Source organism: Diadema antillarum, unplaced genomic scaffold, assembly GCF_040938485.1.
Source record: "Diadema antillarum isolate AM-2024a unplaced genomic scaffold, OU_Dant_1.0 scf00000127, whole genome shotgun sequence".
Taxonomy (NCBI): domain Eukaryota; kingdom Metazoa; phylum Echinodermata; class Echinoidea; order Diadematoida; family Diadematidae; genus Diadema; species Diadema antillarum.
Window position 1 is genome coordinate 581300 of NW_027271016.1, and position 19674 is coordinate 600973.

The 19674-nt window shown below is 38.8% G+C and overlaps 1 protein-coding gene across 1 annotated transcript in view; it reads left to right on the plus strand.

Moving 5' to 3' along the window:
• Positions 1–19674, plus strand: part of LOC139720362 (transient receptor potential cation channel subfamily M member 3-like) — an 81554-nt gene that overhangs the window by 39662 nt on the left and 22218 nt on the right. Inside the window, 2 exon segments of the mRNA XM_071631729.1 lie at positions 2619–2743; positions 19460–19631. Of these exon segments, the coding sequence (XP_071487830.1) occupies positions 2619–2743; positions 19460–19631 (297 nt within the window).

The window sequence follows — 19674 nt, forward strand, 5'->3', positions numbered from 1 at the left end:
ATGAAATGTGGTGAAGGACTGTTTTAGTGTAGCTCCCAGCCATAGGCAGACCTATAAACCTTTATAGGAAGATTTAGCGCCGCACATTCAAAATATCTTGTCCGAATTTTAAAGGACGAGTTCAGTATTACTAGAGTGACAGTAGAAATATCGGTTTTGCCCCATTGCTATTAAAAAACATGAAGATAAAAAGACAAGAGAAGTGGAGATAGTGAATTAAGCACCAGATGCTTTATTCAAAGGTAAACAGTAATTTCAAGGTGTACCATTCAGTGATCAAGTGTTAAGACAAAGTAGAATAGAAGGAAGAGGGATAAACACATACAAAAACGCACACAAGCAGTCGAATACACCCCGTAGATACTGTATATTGTCATAGCATATATTTTATGGGGATTTTATTTTCGTGAAATTCATGAAACGCATGCTATTAGCGATTTGGTAACACAAAAAAATATCAACTCTAATCCCGACGTAAATGCAGTGTGTGAGAGTGCATTTCTCTGTTCATTAACGCACTCCATGATCCTGAATTTAACTGCTCTTTATTGGGAAGTCCCAATCCATGAAAAAGTAGATTCGCTGAATATACGGCATAAGTAGATAGAAGCAAGGAAAACAAATAGGTAGGAGAAATTCAAGAAGCCTTGAATCTGCCAGAGGAAGAAATGGAAGAACTGAGATAATTGGAGAAGAAGATATTATTCTCAAACTGCCAGAGAAAGTAAAAAGATGGAAAGGTATAATCACAGAAATAGATAAAGCATTAAATGTTGCAGACCAAGACAAAATGACTGAAAGAGATGTTCGCAAAGCTTGTAGCAAATGTCACCTTCAAACTGGGCAACAGCAAAAAAAGGAGATAATAGACCAAAACATATCAGAAAGATAGTTGTATAATCTTACTGATGAAGTAAGAGATGTGGGCATATGAAGAGAGAGAGAGAGGAGAGAAAAAAATGATATTCAAGCTGTTAGATACAATGGAGACAAAACAAGGAGGGGAGAGAGAAAAAAGAGAGAGATAGAGAGATTATCAGAAAAATTTATATCACAGCCAAACCAAACACATAAATAGAAAAGGAGAAAAGGAAATAAGATGATAAATGCAACATTTAAAGAGGTTGTAATGGAGCAAGAGAAAGGGAAAGAGATAATCAGGCAAATATATCTAATAATGATCATGCCGGTCAGGCAGAAGTGAGGATAACTGCATTTTAGCTATTCAAGTGCATATCAAACACGGTGTGGTTAGAATTAAACTATAACTCCAGCCAGAAAGGATGCCGTGAATTTATCCGCTAAGTTCATTCTATATGCATTGGCTGCGAGCCAGCGGAGAATGGTAATTCAGACCACAGACTTTGCAATTGTGTGAGCACTCAACTTATTCAATAGTATACACAGATTCCCTATGTGGCTGTGGCAATGGCCATCTACCTTGCACTGTAGTCTGAAATCCAGACCCGCTAGCTGCAGCCCTCTTCCATCTTGTTTGATTCTTAACTATGAAAATGCAGGTCATCCAATCCTTTACGGATGTTTTCCCCCCATCAACCCATCAATTTTAACGAAGGGAGCGTGCTCTGTGCCACATGTAGCAGAGAATCTCTCGTACCGCGGGAAAAACGATATCCTCCTTGGGAGATCGCTGAGTGTTACTACTTTTTCACCGGCGTGCTCTCCAAGCGAGAAATACCTGAACACATTATACAGTGATAACAGTTGAGTGCCCTCTTCTGTTTACAATCAATCGGAGTCTCTCCCACCGTTTGATGGAGTAGGTAATGCATGCTCGGTGTGCCGTCAGAGGAGATGAGTGTGGCAAATGAAGAAGTAGTCTATTAAAGAGTAATGTATCTGCCCCTGATTGAATAGTGTACTGAAAGGACTTGACATAGAGGAGGATGAATGTCTCTGTGTAGGCCGATTCATTTATTGTAGAGGTACGAGTAGAAAGAAAAATGGCCCAGAGCCTTGGAGTCAGGCTAAACTTCCATGAAGAAAAGTCTTCAAATGCTAATAGATCTTTCATCATGTGATAGCTTCATGGAAATGGTGCGCACATCCATTCTGGGATAAGTACCGATCATATGGGAGAAAGTGCAGTGGCATGCATTAGATCTCAGACAATAAGTTTTCCGCTCTTGGAGCTTGGCGGTCCATTACTGACACACAAAGCCTTCAGATCTTTTTTTTTTGCCACGAAAATGGAGCAAGTTATGTTATGGAAGGAAAAAAACGTGAGGAAAGCACTCAGTGAAAGATCTCCCTTCAGTTTCAGAGGCCTCTTTTGATTGTGCGTGTGCCGCTGTTGTTACAAAATGTATGTCTTGACAAATGTAAACTGTGATCCTATGTTAATCACCTTACTTCAAGGCAGTTTGCCCAGTTTGTAATTTAGGCATCAGCGGTCACTTTAATACTCTGTGCTGGCTGTTATCATTGGTGTGAAGTGACCTTTCAGCTTCTCATGTCCAGTATGTTTAACTCACTCATGCCCACCATCCCAAAGTACTAGTAGTACTTTTCATCATGCTCAAACAACTTGCCAAAGAGAGCGACAGAGTTAACCGATATCTCTTGTGCATCTCTCCCTCCACCCTCTCTTGTTCCAGGAGTCACCATGCTCGTCGGCGATGCCCTCAACAACCACTCGGTCAAGATGCGTGGCCGAGTGGTCACCATCGGGATCGCCCCCTGGGGCGTGCTCAACAGCAGGGAGAGTCTGATTGGGCAAGATGTAAGTTGATCTTTCTTTCCTTTTTTTTTTTTTTGAAGAAAAATAAAAGAAAAGATGTGAATTCAGCCATCTAACAAAGGAATTTAAATCATTTGCCCTCTACTGACTTTTGCAAGTATGTTCAGTTACACAAAAGGAAACCAAAATCCAAATGTAAATGTGGATTTAGTAAAAGCAGCAATATTAGGAGAACACATCAGTGAAAGTATGGGGAAAATTGGACAATCCGTACAAAAGTTATGAATATTTAAAGTTTCAGTGCTGTCATCATTGGACTAGGGGACTACTGCACTTCATGGCATTATTTTGGGCAACAATAAAGAAAACATTTGATGAGGAAAATTCAACAAAATTTCATTTTTCAAGAAAACTACACATTCCTTCAAGTGACTGGTCACTGATATATGTTAATAGTAATATTATCCCCCCAGCTCTCTGAAAGAGGTATAAAGTCATGCAGTCTTCATTATGCTAGAAAGGTGGAAATATGTTGAATTTTCTTTATATTTTCTTTATGTTGTCCAAAGTGGCGTATAAAGTAATGTATAAGTACATATGTAGTCTCCTTATCTAGCGATGACACCGCCAAAACTTGAAAAATTCTTAACCTTTTGAAATTTGAATGGATTGTCTGATTTTCGTCTCACTTTCATTGATATGTTCTGTTAGTATTGCTGCTTTCACTCAGTCCACATTTATATTTTGACTTTGGTTTCCCAAGTTTTGTTTCTGTTTTTGTTTTTGTTTTTTGTATTGTTTTTGTTGTTGTTTTGGGGTTTTTTTATAGTTTTTTTATGGGGAGAGGGGGTCTTCTTTACTTTGGCGCAGGCATGAGAAAGTGATTGCTGGGAGGGAGATTATGAGTTGGGTCGCTGAGGCATTAGACTTAAACCGCATGCCTGCGACTTGACGTGTTTGTGGAAGGCACCATTCCATGTAATTTGTTTGACCTCTCAAGTTTCAAGCAGCTATCACTGACATTGACCAAGAGACTGGTGAGTCATGTGGTCACTATTAAACTGTGCCGATGTGACTGTATAAAAACCGGCTTGACCAGTGACGACACACACGAACTAACCATGTGTCTGAGTGTTTAATGAGGCCGCCGCTATTAGCCGATGGAAGCTATATATATGGGCCTCTCTCAGATGGTCCGTGGTAGCCTGTAAACAGGAAGTTGAAGTTGATTGGCCATTGACACCTTGACATGGCTGACGCCATGTTCGTGAGACGACTCGGTCGTGGCACACTTGACACTCGCGTCATTGAATTAGGACTCTTCTGTCTGCCCCATTAGCATATTCTGGATGCAGGCCTCTGTATCAAATCTCAGTCTGCAAGATCCTCTATGTTATTGTCTCCTCAAAAGCCTTACCAAGCTTCCCACCTGCCTGGCCTTTAATACTTTGCCTTGTGTCAGCATATAGCACATCATGTGGTGTGCATTTCTTTTTTTTCTCCTTTCTTTCTTTCTTTAACTGGAAGTGGTGTTGAGGAACTAGCACTCAGTGAAAGGGGATTTTGTTCTGCTCCTAGACTTTCTATCACCACAATAGGTTGTAGAATTAAGGATTTATTACACCTGAGTTGATTTGTCGAACTGAGTTTTGCAGAGCTTTTGCCAAATACCAATTAAGATAGCTTGTAAAGTTATATGAAGTGTATTGGCACATAAAGTCTAATAAAGACTTTGTGTATAAGTATAGAGCATTTCTACAAACAATTGTACATTAAAAATTTCGTGATGAAAACGAAAGAATGTATCAGAAAATGAGATTTTCTTAGGATGTATTCCAGCAAGGAATGAGGAATTTCTAAATATTAACATTTTTCTGAGGTGCAAACTTAAATGATGCTTTTGACATTGGTCTTTTAAAAGAGTTCAAGACTGCTTTCAAGATCCCATTAATAGTTTGTCTGTGAAAGCAGCTTGCAAAAGTTGTCAGAAAACTAATTAACCCGTTCCTCCCGCAGTTCTCTTAGAATCTTCAATGCCCCAAACAAGATTCTTTTTGCAGTTTGACAGAGAACAGATAGGTTGGTAATGCACTTGTGCAAAGGCAGTCAAGCGGTACATGTATTTCCTTTCCACAGTAAACTACACGTGCCATCAAAGAAAATATTGAACGGGCACGAGGTATGAAAAGAGCATGCACTGATGGACTCGCAAACTCTCTTGTTATACACAAAAGAGGCACCTGAATGGGGACAGTGAAAGTCAGAATCTGCTGCATTCAGCCTTGATCGCTATATAGATATCTTTATACAAGTTTTGAATAGCAAAACAGGTGCACGTTACATTAAAAAAAATTAGTAATACTGCTGTACACAAAGTTGGTCAGAGAAAGCATATATTGATAGAAGAAACTCTAAAATCTTTTTATCAAAGTCATTTTCTGAGCAGCATAACACAAATAAACATGAATTTAAGCCACGAATGCAGGCACTCTACATTTTGGGAACCTGGTATACCAGGTTCCCGTAAGGAACAGGTTTAGGGAGCATTATTCCTGCTTACAAACATCGGATGACAGAGTCATTTTCTTGTTTGATTAGATAAAGTCAAGTTGATCAATTATCACAGTTTGATTATTGCAGGGATGCTGATAAGGACTATGTATACCGGACACTAATTGTAAGATGAAAGTATCCCTTGAAATGATTGTCAGATTAAGAGTTTTCAGTGCATACATAGGAGAAACAAGACAATAGATTTGGCGAGAGGGACTGTGAACAATGTATTGGTTGGTGTGTGTGTTTGTTTTTTTGTTTTTTTGAAGGATATGGGTCTTTTTTTTTTTTAAACAAATGACAGACTCGCTTCTTGTAGAGAAGGAGGGATAATTGTAAATCACCATTTGATGATGCTGTATTCTCTTTGCACATCCTTGTGGGGAGGGTTTGGAGTGATTGATCAAGTGCTACTTTTATGGGATGGATCTTGAAAACTGTCTCAAGATATAAATCTTTGTTAGGTATAGATCCCAAAACTGTCCTATGAGGTGAATATCATCTCATTTAAAGTTTGTAGGCTTAATCTGACGTTAGGACAAGATGAGTGTACATTGCAAGCATGTCCCAGTCATGGACAAACTGCATTAAAAAAAAAAAAACTGTGCCAAAGAGTCCCATCATGTAGACAAGTTCGCATGAACATGAGAAATACCCTAGTCATCAGAGAGAGTGCTGCGATGCCTTGATATACTAGGTAATGATTAACACAGCTGTACAAATTTGCTTGAAATCAGACAAGAAGTGGGAAGATGATGAAATGAGACAGGTCATGAAAAAGCAACAACCATGTGAATGTTGCCTAATGTCTCACCTGGCATTCCAGGGGACCATCTGACAGCTGTCTTGATCATGTGACTCTTACCAGTTGTCTCCTAAAAATATTCTTATTCTTACTACCAAACTTGAAGAGACCACAAATATCATCTTTTGTCAGTAAAGAATTTTAATTTCCCAATCTCTGGGAATATAAAAAAAAGTGTGATCTAAGGTATGCCTGTAAGTCTTTAAAAAAAAGAAGAAAAAAAGAATGGTTTCTTCAGTGGAATTAGTGATATAAACAGAACATGAATTCTGTACTGTGTATGTACATTATCACATGACCTAGACAAGTTCTCTATGAACGTTGTAACAAGATGATTAGTCGACTAGATTACATTGCGATGATCATACCTGTCCTAATGCCTGTCTTGATTTCTTTCCAATCAAATATGATGCTTTGCCTTGGGTTCATCGCTTAACGCTATATATAATGTAGGTTTCTCAGTAGGATAAATTCTGCTGCGGTTTGAATGTTATGTAACCTTGGAAAAGAGCACCGTCGGGGCTTTTGGACCGCTTGTGAGAGAAACGTCTTTTGTTGCCTGTCGGTGATTCACCGTCTCGTTGGAGGTATCGTGACTAATTTGATTGTATCTGACATGACTTGTTTTCCCCTTATGGTTGCTATGTGTGAGAGAGACGTGAGTGGGCTGTTATCATCTCGCCCCACCCTACACTTCTCTCTTGAATCTCTCTCTTCTCTGCCTTACCCTTTTCTGACATCAAATCAACTGCTATAATGTTACTGGGACCCCCCTTTTTAGGACTCCTTAAAGGTTGTGTCACCCGTGAACAACAAAACATCACAAAATTTTGCATGATTTAAGAATAGTGTCTCCCAACATTGTGTGTGAAATCTAACACTACAGTAAAATAATTCAGAGTGTTAAAAACAAAATATTCAAAACTGACCCCATGTCACTCGAAAATACATTCCCTTTTGTGTAAATACAGTGAATAATGATTATAATCTTATTGGTGTCCAAACAAATTCACTGGAAATCTATAGTCCCTCCATATCATAAAGAATTTTCCAGTTTTCGTTGAGGAAAGGTCTGCATTACCTACCTCTACAATATACCAGCTTATGGATGGAATTTAGTTGTCAGGGTTGCAAAATGGACACACAAACTTCAAATTCTTATCCATATTTTCATATTTTATTCAGGAATCACATTCTGAAGAGATATTGCTTGTTTTCTTTTCATTTTTTTTCTCTGTTGCTTGTCAGAATGCAAGTGAGAGGAATATCAGTACTTCGAATTTGTATGAAGTGCGTTATCTGTGAATGCTTTGGGTACCTTCTAGTTGCCCAGAGGCAAAGAAATCAGAAGCACATAAATAGATACATTATTTCGATATTGATTTGAGTGCACAATTTTCTTATGATACACCTCTTTGAACAAGGCAAATAAAGAACTTTGCTTGGCTGATAAAAACAAAAACCCACATTCACAAGCAGCAAACAAAATTGAAAAAAAAAATAATGGAGAGTTAAGTTGATTTAACCACAGAAAAAAAAAAGCTTGCTATAAGCTTTTAGTTGTTTTCATCAAGGCTGAAAGTGATAAGGGCTTTTTACACTTGTGTTTCTTAACCCCGGACTTTCTCTGACCCAGGACTATCGTTAGTCCCGTACCAATTTTTCAGCTTTTTACACTCGCCAATTAGTCCCGTACTATCTCTTGTCCGGGGCTAAGGAGAAAACTGACCTTTTTACACTCGTATTTCTTAGCCCCGGACTTTCCAAACCACATGAATATTCATAATTACGCTGTGTACTGTACACGTACACGCACGCACCGGCAGCACTTGATTACCTCGTTTCTGATTGGTCAGTGAGGGTCGGACTTCGTCTCCGTCGCTTAGCCCAGGATTATTTTTTCGTTCTGTTTACACTCACTTGCTTGGCACCGCAATTGCGGTGCTAGCACCGCTATTGCGGTGCTAACCCCTGCTATTTTGCAGGGCCAGATAGTACCGTACTATCGGTGGGGCTAGCCCACTTTGGCAAAAACGAGTGTAAACAGAAAGTGGGCTAAGAATAGTCCCGTACCAACGGTGGGGCTAAGGCCCCCCCTTAGCCCCACCGTTGGTCCGGGGCTGAGCAAAATTTTACAAGTGTAAAAAGCCCTATAGCGTACAAAATCATAGGATTACAAATATAGGGAGAGAGAGTCATGACTCAAAGCCAAAATCATCATTACTTAGAACGACAAATACCTTACAAGAATTGCTTGAATTCATTTTGCATATAATTACAGATTGGCCTACTACCATGAAATATACATCATGTCGTATGTCAGTCTTAATGCAGTTTAAAGAACCTTCGCTCAGTCCAAGAGAAAAGAATAGAAATGAAAAGAAGAAAATCAAGAAAAGAATGGATAAACATGTTTGTTTTTCTAGATGGAATTTCAGTCGGCACCACAAATGAATGCATATTATTCCGACCCATGTTGCCTTCTGTACTATCAATAGAAAAAATTCACTTTTATAGAAAGGAGAAAAGCCTGGAAGGCTGATTGCCTGTCTCTCAGCAGTGACAAATAGGACAATCAATATCACTTTTGATGGAATTCATCTCATAAAGATGATCTCTAGTATTTATGTTGTTGAAGGCCATTGCAGGTTAGAATGGGTACTCCTAGCTGAGGCATTCTGACCTTTAAAGTGCCAGCTGAACAGCTTTTGAAAATGCAATTTCTGTGCATACTTCAGTTATATCCCCTGCATCTTATTTTGTGTGATTGGAACTTTTGACACTGTTTTCTGTAGCAGCATGCAGCAGTATTAGTTGTCAGCTGTGAACCAGTAGGCAGTTAGTTTTTTGAATACTGAATAGATTCTATTTGGCTTACACTCCCCTGGGTCGTCACTATTCATGTTTATTTGTAAACTATGTAAGACTCACATTCTGCTATCAGGAATTGTGTTTGTTTGTTAATATTTGGATATTGCAAGCATACTGTACATGAATTGATGAATTAAATTGTATATGTGCCTGCAAAATCTTTTCATGTTTTGTTTTGGAGCTGAAACTAGTCTAATGACTCCAGACCAATACATAAACAAAGAATTTGGCCTTTGTTTTGAAACAGATTGGAGCTTATTTGGTCAGTGAGAATGATTTCTGTTGACAAAAAAAAAAAAAAAAAAAATACAGACAGTTCAAATATATCCCATTACTGCTCCATGTTTCTGGGAGTTTTTATGCAATCGTCTTTGAAGCATAAAGGACAGTGTGTGTAAATGTTGGTGTCTTCTCTACGAGGAGATAAAAAGAAAACAACAGCAAAAACAGCTCTAGATGTATAATCCAACCTTTCTGTAGTGTGCAGTTTAAATTTGTTTCAGAGCAGTTGTGGATATTGTGTTATCCATTTACAACATACTTTTTTTTTTCCCAGAGACACAAATTGTTTTTGAACATAATCTATTAGAAGAAAATTATTTCTTAGATGCTTCATTGTGATAGTGTTGTTTACTTACACAAACTATGTGCCCCCCTGCTCATAACCCACAAAAAGTTGCAGACTAGGATTCTTTTTAATGGACCAAAATGTATATTTTTGCTGACTTTGCCTGGGAGAGTAATCTTTCCTCTACTCACTATCAAAATTTTGCAGCTGAAAACCAAACCAAAATAGCAATATTAGCAGTCTTTCTGGACCATTTTTTTTTTCCAGACAGGCCCTGTTTTCACTGGGAAATAGAATATATTTTTATAGACAATTATGTTAGGCATGCTTGAGTGACCCTAATCTTTGAATCCTCTTTTCTCCCGTTTCTATGAAACTCCACATCCTAATTCTCTCTTATTTCAGTCACTTTTCGAATGGGATAGGATGCGCCAATTTTTAACAAGTTGGATATCATTTCAAAGCTTAGAGCTTACTCTTTGGAAAAAAAAAAGTGGAAATTCATTGTGGTCTACTTTTTGTGAGTTTTGAGCTGGACAGTCACATGAGTTTGTAAAGATGTTTTGATGTGAGATTTCCCAACTCTGTGTGACTGGCACATTTATCTGTAATCCATTTTGTTATGCATCTATCTTATGGGATTCAGTACTGCTTGAAAATAAGAAATAAAAAGAGGACACCCACGAATGAGATGGCACTATGATGTGAGTTTTGCCATCTTAGTCTCTGCATTTTCAAATTGTGTTATGTTCCTCTTGATGGACTAGGCAGATAGCCATTGGGAGTTAGGCTTGCTCTCTTGACACACCTAGATTGGCATCGTTTGAAAAGAAATCAGAAATGATCATATCACGCATGCTGGTTTTGTAGTTATGTTCCCCTGTGTGTGTGTGTGTGTGTGGTTTTCTTTTTTTTGTGTGTGTGTGTGCTGTTGTGTGTGTGTGTGTGTGTGCTGTTTGTTGTGTGTGGGTGTGTGTATGTGTGTGTGGTACCCTGGATACGAGAGGAGGGTCGTCACTGGTCACTTCCTGCGGACATCAAGTCTGTGAATCTTCTGTTTGCATTTGCATTGAGGACACATCCCGCAAATGGGGGGAGTAGAGGGAATCTGAATAGAATTAGAGAAATGTTAATCTGTGATTGTCATCACTGGAAAGCTACATTTCATAATCATCTTCCTGTTTCCTTCGAATGTTGTCCTTAATATCCAATCTTTTTCATAGAAGAAAAGAGCTCCTTGCATCTCAAAGGGGGAGGGGCGATAATGCATAAATTTGTTTAAGGACTCTACATCATGAAGCATTTGGGGATCTTTTGACCTAAATTGGAGAGACCTTGCGCCTTTTTTTCCGCTGATTCATCAGTCGACTGGATAAGAGTGGCATTGTATTCTGTTTAACAGCTGAAGAGATTTCACTCATGCCAGCGTACATGGGGTTCCTGTCTTTCAACCTCCCAAAATCGTCCCCCTCCCTCTACCCACAGCATGTCCTACCCTTATGCACAACTTTTTTTTTCTCCAATGTTCTGTCTTTTTTTGAAGCCCCACCCCCAATTTTCCGCTCATCTTGTCTTCCCCCCTCTTGAGGTGCGTGCCAAGTGAAAGAGGCACTTCACCTCGAAATTTGAGTTCTCTCTGACACACGGCTCAAAGTAGCAATTTTCGTTTGATGTTGCCCAATTGATGGCTGCCTTGTTCCAAGAATGAGGCAATGACCATCACGGAGAATGGATGAATGTGGTTGATTCAAAGATAAATATGAATGATTCCTATCAATGAAGGAGATGCCAAAGGTTGATTAACAGTCGAATTTAGTAAAAAGTTTAAAAAAAAGAGAGAGAGAAAATGCCTTGTTTCCATGACACAAGAAAAAAAGAAGAGAGAGATGATGATTATGATCTGTCACCATGGTACTATGATATAATATTTTACAACACTAAAGCCAAGAAAATTTAAATTTTGTGCCATTTTCTTCTCATTCCATTTCCTTCCCTCCGTCTTTTTGCAACTTTGCAACAACAACAACAAAATGTAACTGCTCTTTAAATTACAAAGCTACCCTGCAGGGAGATGTTACTGGGACAGATTTACAGCTGGATATGACGTGACTATCCTTTTAAAAAGGGCATCAGCCTCCTGTCAAAATCAAATAATGGACACCCCCCCCCCACACACACACACACACTCACACACTTGTCTAAATGCTCTACATGCTTTTAGAATTGGGCTTGTATGCCTGATGATGTGTACCATCTGTATGGAGCATGAAGATTTTGTGTAATTACCCATGGGTTTTAGGAGATTCCTGCACGGAAAATGCGAGGAGAGATGCTTAAACATTCAGCCATGCTGCCGAAATCAAAATTCCTTGGCATGATACGATCAAACGTAATAACACCATCAACTCCATAGACAGTGACCCGCTGTGCAGTTTGTGTCATCTTTGATAAACAATGTATAATTATGCACTGTGAATATGCTCATTAGAATTTAGACTAATTATCATAAATTCTACACGAGTTAGGGGGGACAAAACAATAACAAAAGCAAAAATTGGTACATTGTAGATGTAGATGGCTCAATGGCGGTTCACCAGTCTCAGAGTCTTGGAGCAAATACTAGTCGCTTGGGACTCGATGCTCGGAGCTTAAGGACGGGAGGAATCAAGATTACCTGAAAGCGTGCGAGAAGGGGCTCAAAAGTGGATGAAAGATCATGAGCCTTCACGAATGTTGTGTGTGTTGTTGTTTGGGTTTTTTCTGTGATGTCATAGCATTAGGTGGAAAAATGTAAGAAATCAATTAAACAGGAGGCCAAGTGACAAAAAGACAGGCAGTTGTCGTCGATGGGGAAGTTGGAGGCACAACTCGGGGAAGAAAAACTTGACCTTTTTCTGGTGTATGATGGCAGCTTCGGTATGCTTTCTGAGCATATATGGGTGAAGGACAGGTCTATAAGTGGTCCCTCTGATCACCCTTGTACGTGTTTGTCTGTTTGAAGATGCTGAGATTCAAGCGTCTCCATGAGAATTCTGTGACGACACTCCAGGTCTTATGTGGGATTTTGCAATTCGCTTGAGATGAAGTGATGCCGGATAGACAAGTTGTGTGCGCATGCATATGCACACACATACACACACAAAAAAAAAACCCCACAAATCAAACAAACATACACACACATAAACATGCACAAGCAAGATATGCATACCCCTCCCTGTTATTTATTGTACAATTTGAAAAGGAATAGATTCTAAATTTGTAAGATTATACTATACCTCATCATGAGACAAGGCTTTGAAATGAAACATGCAATATGACAACTGATTCTTGAAAAGCGCATTTCATAACTGAGTTGATATCAGTAGAATTGAGCAATCAACAAAGCAAGTGTCTCTGCAACATTGTGCAATGTTACCGTGAAAAGTGCTATGACCTGTACAGTACCCTGCTGAACTTTATGCGAAGAGCCAAAGCTTTGCGTATATTGTGTAGTACAGATCATAAACTTCCAGTAAACAAATATGATCTAGACATAACAGATAACAGGGTACTGCCCAAAATGATGCACTTCTGTTCCCTTCCCTCCCCACCACCACAGATAAATCGCATCTGTACCAAACAAATAGTGTGGCTTTGTGAATCCATCTATGTCTATGTTTACAATTTTGAATGAAAGCAACAATAAACAAACTTAAAAATTTCTAGTCCAAACCACATACCATGTATATAACAAAGTGATTAAGCCCTGCTGTTTTGATGTGACATATAAAAGTTTATGAACTATTTCGATATTGACATGACATACTCTGGATTTCAGTTTTTGCTTCCATTACTGTTTGTTTGTTGTCATGGGGACAAGTTGTAAGAAGTGATTACATGTCGGCCTCAGACCGTATGGCAGGTGCTTTGGTAGAAAGTGGAGATTTGTGCATTGAAATGTCAATGCCATTCTTGTTCCATCTAGCTTCAGGCTGCTGAAGAAAATTTAATCCACATTTTAGCCTCGTAGTAATAGAAACTTCTCCACCACCCTGTGGTATGCTGTTAGCAGGGCTTGACATTAGTGGTTCCCTGATGGCCTAGGGCCACTAAAAATTGATTTCACCAAATTTCAAAGAAGGTTATTGTTTAGTGGCCCGATTGGCGGGTAAAATCCAAAATTAAATTTTGCATTTTCTTTTATTTATGCCATTGCATTTCTTTTTCGTGCCACCAAAACTTCACATTCAAGGATTTTGATGCTCAGAATGGGCTACCAGAGGAAAAATATTAATGTCGAGCCCTGCTGTTAGTTTTCGATCATTTGGTAAGCTTTGCTAAAAGAATCAAGGTTGTTGTAAATTAAAAGTCACAACAAGAGTGGTAAATCTATTATAGCACCATTTGATTCTGGTCATAATGATACATCAGTCTGATTTATCCACTCATTAAAAAAAAAAAAAAAAAAAATCAAAATTATATGAGAACTATGCAAGGATGGTTTCATATATATCGTTTAGTATTATACACGTAAAAAGCATGTTTATCCTCAGACAGAATTTGATGGAATGTCAAAGGACTATTGAGGGGACTACATGGGTAACCGTCTGAATTTTAGAGTTTCTTGTAAACTTAGCAAACATCCATTTTCAGATTTTGCCTTTCCCAAATTACTGAACTCTCAACTTTTCAGAGACAGGACATTTCATTCGACTTGGTTTTCCCAAATCATGGCACAGAAGTGGGGTGAAAGCTTACCACCAAAAATGAAGATATGAGAAAAAAAAAGTTCTTTAAGTTCAGGTGGAGTTAAGTATGATTGAAATATGACACATGGATTTTAAACACAGTAGATCTATGGCAATTACCTGAGGAGCACGGTGAAAAAATATAATAATATCAATAAACAAGCTGCTCTGTATCCTTTCAGTACTTTGCATTTGGATTGGAATTAGTTACTATTAATTAGTAACTGTTAAGTTATGAACAAACACAACATTTTGTATTGATTACATGAAATCACCTTATATTGCAGTGTACTTGAGTTTTATGCCAATGGCTTTAGCATACTGTAAGGTCATGTATTTGATGAGATGAGTACCCCTGTTGTAACTTTGTCATATGTGTACAGCGTCAGTGCCCTTTTGTCTCTCAGTAGAGCATGCGGTGCACCAAACTTGATAACTTTTATATCAAACATCCTTTGCGAATGAGATTGTGAAGTCTCCGCAGACTTTTTTTGCAGTATCCACCAGACTAGAGAGAAGCTGTTGCGGCTCAATGGATAAAACCTGGGACTATTAATCATGAGGTCCCTGGTAGTTGCTCCTGTGCCTCTTTGCTGCCTTAGCAGTCATGTAAAACATACAATTCAAATCACTCTTTCAATCAGGAGGCTTATACAATAGTTTCCAAATGCCTAGCAGGAAAACAGATATTCATGTTGCAATTGAAATATGCAAATTTGAAAGTCCTTCAATTAACAGCCTTTTATAGCTAAAAAGACATATCATTCTCACTTGAATATTTCTTTCAAATCTTTTATGGTTTTTGTTTTTGGAATGCACATAATCTTTGAGAGTATACATTGTATGACCATATAGTTTAAATCTCCAAAGTATAAGTCTTCAGAACAGCGCCATCAGTGTTAAAGCAGATGGCACTCGGCGTGACTTTAAAAGCTGCTACCTTACAAATGGGTGCAATAACCTTTAAACCTGTTACGCATGGAGAGGACGGTTGCAAGTTGGCACGATCTCCAAACGTGCGATGCCACGCTCCTTGTGCAACGGCTTCAGACAACAATCGATAACCTAAACCAAGTGAGAGATATCATATGGGGGGAGAAATAGAAGCAGGAAGAGAGAGAGATGCACACCCTCACAGACTCGTGCCAGAGGTTGATGGGACACATGTAAGAGTGCCTGATAGATTTTTGTAAATGGTGAATATGATTAGAGCAAAGAAAGGTATGAAATCAGTTAGAATACTGACATCACACATGATCAAAATGACTTTATGCAGGAGATATGCCGCCTTGTAGAGATGCAAAGACTATCTTTGTGATGCGTTCTGTCATCATCGTAATCATTTATGAAGGATAAATGACATCAAAGATGAAAGACGGGCAATTATTACAGCCTCTGCCATTCTCGTACAATGCCCAAGTTGAGAGCTCTCCCCGGGTTTGGGGCCGCAGATCATTAGCTGAGGTCAAGTTACAATCAATGAGCAGATTAGCTTTCAAAACATGCTATATAGAAGGAGAGGCCAATTTCGCTGCTTTCACCCCAGGGGTAAACTTGTCCAGCACCTACCTCCCACAGATCTCATGAGACTGTAGAGAGGAAGCCGATATTTCCCCTTTTCTTGGTATGTAACCATCTTGTAAAGCATGACATTGTCTGTACTCGAAGCCATAAAAACAGTTCAGCTTGTGAGTGTTTTCTTGTTGTTGTTGTTGTTGTTGTTGTTGTTGTTTTTGTTTTGTTATTGTTGTTATAGTTGTTGCTGTTGTTGTTTTTATAAGATCTCCACACATCTTTCCCTTTCTTCTCTCCTAACTTTCAAATTTTTTTCTTTTCTTTTTTTTTTTGGGGGGGGGGGGGGATGGGGAGGGGGAGCAAGGAGTTAAGACTTAGGTGGGTGTTGATGTAGTACACTCTTACTGTGCACAAATCACAAGTTTCTTCCCAAATCGAAAATGATTGTTCTTACAGCTGGCAGGAAAGCTCTCTTTTCTCTCTCTCTTCCCTTTCTCTTTTTTTCTTGATTTGTTTGTTCTTTTTTTATCATTTCTAATGTGCTCTTGAATGACACCTCAGTGTCAAAGCATTTATCAGTGCCAGACCATTGTATGTAATGCAGACCATGGAAAGTGAAATGTTGTGTATAGGGACTCTGTCAGTCTGTTTCCACCTGTCACATCACACAGAAACTTAGACTACAAACAGACAAACAGATCCCAGATGAAAAGATTCAAGGATAATTTGTCCCACATGAGAATTGTCTCCTAAGAGAATGTATTGACAAGAACCTCTACTGTGAAAAGAACATGATTGCGTGAAATGATCAGTTGTAGCTGACGAGAAATGAAAGAATGCAATATAGTGACTTTTATTGTCTAAAGAAAAGACAAGTAAGTTATGTTGCCTTTGCTGGGCTGAAGGGACTATGATAAAGCTGTCTGACTGATTCAGTGATTGCTGACAAGCAAATGCTCGTGGAAAAAAGGGAAAGTAACAAAACATCCTTGTCCTGTCATGTATTTCATCATGATTGTTTTCATTGACCCGTCCCCGTTGATCTGCTAGTTTCTTATTCATGAAAGGTCTCTATTTATGCTCAAGTCTCCATGGACTTTGTCATCTACAGCACTCACAGCACTGCAGTATTCATGAACATGACACCAACTTAAAGCTTTCATCTTATGAACGCTGTTTGCTTGAGCAAAGAGAAAAAAAAGATAATATATGAAAAAAACAATTACAGTATGAGATTGAATTTCACAAGTCTCTGTCCCCCCCCCCCAATCTATATATTCTATATCTCTGTATTTAATTTGTATCTACATGCTCTTTCTCTCTTTCCTTCCATTCGTTTTTTTTTTTCTCTCTCTCTTCTTTTTCTTCTGATCCTGATTGATAAAGGAACATTATGAGCAATACCCATATGTGCATGGCCTCCAGACTTCTTACATAATGTAAGGAGTAGCAATGAAGAAAAAAAAGCAGTGAACGAAAACCGCCTGAAACACATGTAGGTACACTGTGTCTTCAGGTGGTTCTCTTCTCATGATACACAGTATTCAGGGATATGATTTGTGCGTGACAACGGATGGACCTCCTAGAATACACTGTCGGGAAGGAGGAGTGGGGGGGGGATGTGGTTTGTGTCATGAGAATGAATGCTGCGTGAGGTAGTCTGTGAAAGGATGTCTATGATTAAACTCTAATCACGTCTGGCTTTTGACAGGACAGTTCGGTTCCCTTGGTTGTGCTCCAACTGAATAACAGCTTGGGGATGTGCACGGAGGTTTGCTGTGGATTATGTAACAAAATTGAAACATTGTTCACCTATGTTTTATTACTCCCTCTCCACTCCCCTTCAGAACAAAAGAAAAAAAAAACTTTTAGGAATGTGTAAACTGGTCACTGACAGATGTGATGTGTATATAATGTAAAAGTGGATATTTTCGCACAAGTAATTTTTGCGTTCAGCCAGGTAAGATGAATTTTGCATGTCTTTGATACAAAGAGTCTTTAATACAATTTAATCAAAGACATTAACTACTGGAACATATGACATGCAAATAAGTATTTTTGTGCTTTTATTTTTACGCTGGTTTCTGGTTGCGCGAAATGCACAAAATTTCCACACCGTGAAAATTTCAAGCTTTACAGTAATTGTCACTTATGAACATTCCTACTTCTGCTATTTATTTCAATGTAAAAATATGATAAAAGTATCTCTTACCATATCTAGGTATTATCCTATAATCTTTGGTATTTTCATGATTATCCCTCCTGCACAAATATAGTGAAACACACTGTCATTCAAGCTGATGTCATTATTACCTCATCATATTTGCATGCGTGTGTGATTACTGTGGTTATGTGACTCACATCACTGACGTCGCAAGAGTCCGTGTGAAGATATGAAAATCTTTGTCTGACCCAATTTTTGAAAGTCACCTTTAAAGTGCAATTCTCATCCATGACTACGTCAACTTGGGTGGAGTGGAATTGCTCTTTAATTCATGAAACCTCACCCCTCTAGAGAGTTGTCTGCAGCTATCTCTGTAAATGCAGGGTCGTCCAGACCCTTGTCATTATGCAGTGTGACACTTAGCAGAGTGGAGTGGGGGGGAATCTAAAATCCTATAGTCTGCATCGTTGCATGGATGAGGTCTTACCAGAAGCAAAAAGACCGTGGGTGGAGAAAAAGCAATCACAAATTATCATTATCAATATGATATGCATCATGTCGGTTGGTTTTTTTTTATGTAACTAAGGCCAGATGCGCACATATGTGATCAAATTAGAGACCACGACCAGACAATTGTGGACTATACACTTCTCTTTCATTTTGCTAGGGATCAAAGAGAGAGAATGACCTAAGAAGAGAGGAAAGGAACTGTATTTAAGTGGAGGCACCTGTCTCTTATGACCAGTGCTGTGAAAAATATTGACTGCTAGCATTACACACATACACAAATATTGAATGGGCAATATTGCTCTGTGGTGTAGCATCCAGCTGTTAAGGAAACTGAAATCAGTGCATTCAGCACAATATGACAATTTCATTCATTCCTTGTCAAACGCATGATGTTTCCAAGTAAGTTTTGATGATTTCATTCATTTCTAATCATATGCATGATGTTTCCAACCAGGTTTAACTGCTCTGATTTTCTTAAAAGCAGTGTCATTCCACTTTTTGAGTCTTACTTTTTCTCTATTTTTTTCTTACTATAATATATGACCTCTACTGAAAACTAAATTTGAAACTTAAAACACCACTATGTTACTATTAGTGAGTTCCAGGACTTAATTATAAACAGAAGAGATAGTTACAGCAGTAACACATTTCTGTTTGTTCTCTCTATCTCTCTCTTTTCTACCTACCCTATTTGTCTGCCTATTTATATCTTTGCACATTCCCACCCCTTTTCCCCATCTGTTTGTTTGCCTGTTTCTCTCCGTGTGTCACTCTCTATCTGTCCCCTTCTGTCTTTCTTTCTTTGTCTCTTGCTCTGTCCCCCTCTCTATCTATATGTCTCTCCCCTTTTTTCTGTCCATCTATTTTTTTTCCATCTCTCTTTCTATCCCTTCTTTCTCTATCTTTCTTTCTGCCTCTGTTTCCATCTATTTCTCTCTCTGTTTCTCTGTCTCTATATGTTTGTCTGTCTGTATCTCTCCCTGTCTGTCTCTTTCTCTCTCTATCTGTCCATCTTCTGGCCGGGTCGCGTCGGGTCATCCTGCAGGCAAGCCGTCCATACCATTCTGTGGCCTGTCCGGTCAGCAAGGGTTTCAAGCTCAACAGCCATCACACCCACTTCCTCCTGGTGGACAATGGCACGGTTGAACAGTACGGGTGTGAGGCGCTCTTGAGGCGCAAGTTTGAGAAGTATCTCTCCCAGCAACACGTCAGTCCAAGTAAGTCCCACTTTTTTCTACTTTCTATTTTTGCAGAAATCTT